The following is a 4,345-nucleotide window of genomic DNA, read 5'->3' as shown; positions in this document are numbered from 1 at the left end:
TGGGCATTCCCAAAGCATTAAATTTACCCACAATAGCTTATCTGTTCTTATTGGGTTATTGTTCCCCCTTCATTAATTGCTCTCTATCACTAGTTCCCCTACATTCTACATTATAAACCATTTATTTTAGGAGTGTGTTGTTTAACCTCCAGGTGTTTGTGAATTTTCTAAGTCTCTGATGGTTATTGACTTCTAATTGTATTCCATTGGGGTCAGAGAATGTGCTTTGAATAATTTCAATTTTTTTAAAATTTATTGAAGATTGTTTTATGTCCCAGCATATGGTCTATTCTGGAAAAAGTTCCGTGATCACTAGGGAAGAATGTGTATCCTGGTGATTTGGGATATCATGTTCTATATATGTCTGTTAAATCAAATTCATTTATCCAATTGTTTAGGTTTTCAATTTCCTTATTGGTCTTCTGTCTGGTTGATCTATCTATAGGAGAGAGTGATGTGTTGAAGTCTCCCACAATTATTGTGGAAACACCAATTGCTTCCTTTAGTTTTGCCAGTGCTTGTCTCATGTATTTTGTGGCACCATGATTGGGTGCATAAACATTTATGATTGTTATTTCTTCTTGTTGAATTGCCCCTTTTATTAGTATATAGTGGCCTTCTTTGTCTCTCATAACATCCTTGCATTTAAAGTCTACTTTATCTGAGATTAATATTGCTACACCTGCTTTCTTTTGGCTGTAGCTTGCATGAAATATTTTTTCCATCCTTTCACTTTCAATTTCTTTGTGTCTCTGTGTCTGAGATGAGTCTCTTATATGCAACAAATTGATTGATTCATGTTTTGATTCATTCTGCCAACCTATATCTTTTTTTTTTTTTTTTTTTTTTTTTTTTTTTTTTTTTTTTTTTTTTTTTTTTTTAAAATATTTCATAGTTTTAATTCTGAAGCCATTTTTTTACTGGCATCCTGTACATTTCTTCTTTTTTTAAAAAAAGAGAAAGGAATAACAAAATGAATATTAACAAAAATCAGGGACAATATTTTCAAGCAACAAAAACTGGGGTAGGGGAAGCTTATTCTGAAGGTACATTTAAAACTGAGATAACAACTTAATGAAAATTAAGAATTGCATAGCGCTGTGAATTTAGCCTTCAGCAAAACAAAACAGAAGCTATTTGGTATTGATACAAATCCATGTATTTGATAGTTAGTCATCCAATATTATGTACATATTTTATATACTGAATGTCATTTTGAAGTCCTGTTTTCCGAGCTCAATTTTTCTGTTGGTGTTTTCTGTTTTTTCCTTCTGAAAAGTTTAAACAGATGCTTTTCTGGCACTTGGCTACGACAGAATTTCCTCTGAATGTACATGAACTGACGTTCTCCCAAAGTGTCTCCTGGAAGTGCCTTTCTGCTACATATCGTTCATGTCAGAAAATGAAATAATCCACAGTGCGATGTGTCTGGGCCAACCGTTCACAGCAACGCCCAGGCTAAACCAGACTGGCCTGAGCATTTCCAGGCTGGGGCCTTTCAGCCCCATCTACCCTTCGGTCTACAAAGTCCCAACTTTTGAGCTGGTAAAGCTTCAGAAAGCATTAACAAGCACCATGGTTAAAGGCCTCTTTGTCCCTGCACGCAGAGATTTTTGCATTTCTTTTTCTCTTTGTGTTGTGTATTGTTGTGGCTTTAAATTAAAAAAAAAAAAAGAACAAATAAAAAACCCAGAAACAACAACAACAAGAAAAAAAAACAACAGGAAAGAAAGGAAGGATAACCACTCCGGATTAGAAATGTATGTCACAGCTCTAGGCTGCGGGTCTTCCTCTACTTCTTTTTTGTCAAAGAAAGCGCGAGTCCTATCTGAAGACAGACGGCTTTGATTCCGCAGCTCAATTCACAGGTCAGGCTGGAGAGGAGCCCTTGGCTTTCCAGAGGCCTCAGGGTGGTTGAACTTCAGGAAAAAGATCCGAGAGTAAGCGCTTCATCGTCTCTGCTGTGCATTTACTGGGTAGGCTAGTGTGACGTTGAGGGAGTCGTTGTGCTGCACGAGAGACGTGTGTTGGTAATGTAGCACCAGTTCTTTCAGGGAGCTGTACAAGTTATACGGCTCGGCGAAGCCATACCCAGTCGCTGTTTTGTTTATGACACAGTGCTTCACTTCGCCATCCACCACTACAGAGCAGGCGTAGCAGCCCTGCTTGCTGCTCTCCCGGACAAGAAAAGTGCCATCTCGCTTCCCCCGCAAGAGGTTTTCGGCTTTGTTTCGGTTGCTGCTTCCCACATTCCATGTCTTCTCATCATGATGGGGCAAGTCCTCGTCATCTTCCACCAGCGAATATTGGTCTTCAGTGTTTTCATTTCCCAACCACTCGTTCAATTTCTTTTGCCGAACACCTTTTTGAGTCAACCACATCAAGTATTGGTCTCTCGTCTTTCTCAGTTGAATGAGGTCTGGTTTAATGCTGTTCATACGTTTGTCAATCTCCCGATACTCGGCTGCTTGCTTCTTCAAGTCTTCCTCCAATCTCCTTCTACTGTCAACAATTTCACTGATTCGAGACTTTAACTTTTCATAATTATGCATAATCCTCTGTATTTCTTTCTCATTGCCTTCACGTTTAAACTTTTCTATGTATTCTTTGCTGTACCGCTCCTGGGTTTGGCACTGTTCTTCAAATATTTTTATGGTTTCATTAAATGCTTCAATAGCTGTTCTTTTCATCTGGATTTCCTGGGAAGTACGAGTATAATCTTCATATAATCTATCATATTCTCGACTTTTTTCTTGAAATTGAGTGTTATATTCATGTAACTTTTTTCCTACAGCTTCAATATTATCTTCTTTGACAACCTGATCCTGTTGGTATTTGGACACTGGATAAAGTAATTTCACATCCAGCTTGGGATTATACTGAGCTAGAGATTCATTCCGGTAGTGGTTTATTAGCTCAACCACAGAGTTGAAAGTTAATGGGTCAGAGAAACCGTATTTCCCATCTCGGTGAAATATTTTGATTAATTTGTTATTCCCTCCTTTCCTTAGTGTAAGAGTATAATCACCATGCATCTTAGTAGAAGCATCTCGTACCAAAAAGGTCCCATCTGCTGTATCTCGAAGTTTTTCATTCACTTCTTCCCTCGAGATATCTCCCCAGTACCACTCAGCATCTTGCAAGGACATATTGTTATTCATACCGTTGTTGGCTACAGTAGTGGGTTTTGGTGGTTTAGGAGGCAGTGTTTGCAGGTTATGCATTTCAACGGTTTCCCTTTGAAATGCCCGTATCCGACAATGAAAAAAAAAATCCAAAAAGCTAATCTTCCACCAAGTGGGAAGCGCTCCCACATCGGCCCCGACCTCCCGGCGGGGCGCCGCTCGTGGCCGGCGGCTGAGCGCGCAGGGGCGGGGACGGCGCGGGGAGGGTCCTCCACTGTCAATGACCGCCGGTCCATCGGCCGGACGCGCAGCCCGGACTGGCTGACCAGCGCCGGCCTCCGCGTCCCCGGGCCGCCGCTCACTTCTGGCTCCCCATTAAGAAGAACACTCGATTTCGGTACTGTACTGGGGAGGAAAAAAGCCCAGCCGCTCGCACGTCTCCCTTAGATAAAGATCGCAGCTTCATGATTAACTTGGGCAGGTTCAAAAAAATGCCAACCTATATCTTTTAATTGGGGAGTTTAATCCATTTACATTCAACATTATTACTGTGAAGGCATTTCTTGAATCAGCCATCGTACCCTTTGGTTTATGTTTGTCATATATATTTTTTCCCTCTCTCTCTTATTGTCCTTTAATGAACCAATATTGAATCTCTTTAGTGCTGAACCTTTCTCCATATCTCCCTCCTTTCTTTGTTTCTCTGTTGGTAGGGCTCCTTTAGTATCTGAAGTAGGGCAGGTTTTTTATTAGCAAATCTCTCAGGATTTGTTTGTAAAAAATTTAAGCTCTCCCTCAAATTTGAAGGAGAGCTTTGCTGGATAAAGTATTCTTGGTTGGAAATTTTTCTCTCTCAGAATTTTAAATATTTCATGCCACTGCCTTCTCGCCTCTGTGGTGGCTACTGAGTAGTCACTAGTTAGTCTTAAGTTGTTTACCTTGTATATGGTCAATTGCTCTTCTCTTGCTGCTTTCAGAACTTGATCCTTCTCCTCATTATTTGGCAGTCTGATTAGAATATGTCTTGGAGTGGGTTTATTTGGATTTATTCTCTTTGGAGTTCGCTGGGCATTTATGCTTTGTGTATTTATATTGTGTAGAAGGTTTGGGAAGTTTTCCCCAACAATTTCTTTGAATATTCTTTCTAGACCTTTACCCTTCTCTTCCCCTTCTGGGACACCAATGAGTCTTATATTTGGATGTTGTATTTTATCTATCAT

At 40.0% G+C, this 4,345-nt stretch overlaps 1 protein-coding gene across 1 annotated transcript; it reads right to left on the bottom strand.

The window, feature by feature from the left end:
- Positions 1–1,136: 1,136 nt before the first annotated feature.
- LOC119530797 (phosphatidylinositol 3-kinase regulatory subunit alpha-like) lies at positions 1,137–3,504 on the bottom strand. Its single transcript, XM_037831561.1, has one exon. The coding sequence runs from the start codon at positions 3,222–3,224 to the stop codon at positions 1,950–1,952; it is 1,275 nt and encodes a 424-aa protein (XP_037687489.1). The 5' UTR covers positions 3,225–3,504; the 3' UTR covers positions 1,137–1,949.
- Between the last annotated feature and the right edge of the window lie 841 nt (positions 3,505–4,345).

Source organism: Choloepus didactylus, chromosome 4 (assembly GCF_015220235.1).
Source record: "Choloepus didactylus isolate mChoDid1 chromosome 4, mChoDid1.pri, whole genome shotgun sequence".
NCBI lineage: Eukaryota > Metazoa > Chordata > Mammalia > Pilosa > Megalonychidae > Choloepus > Choloepus didactylus.
The sequence above is the reverse complement of the archived record's forward strand: the minus strand, read 5'-3'. Positions and strand labels throughout refer to the sequence as shown.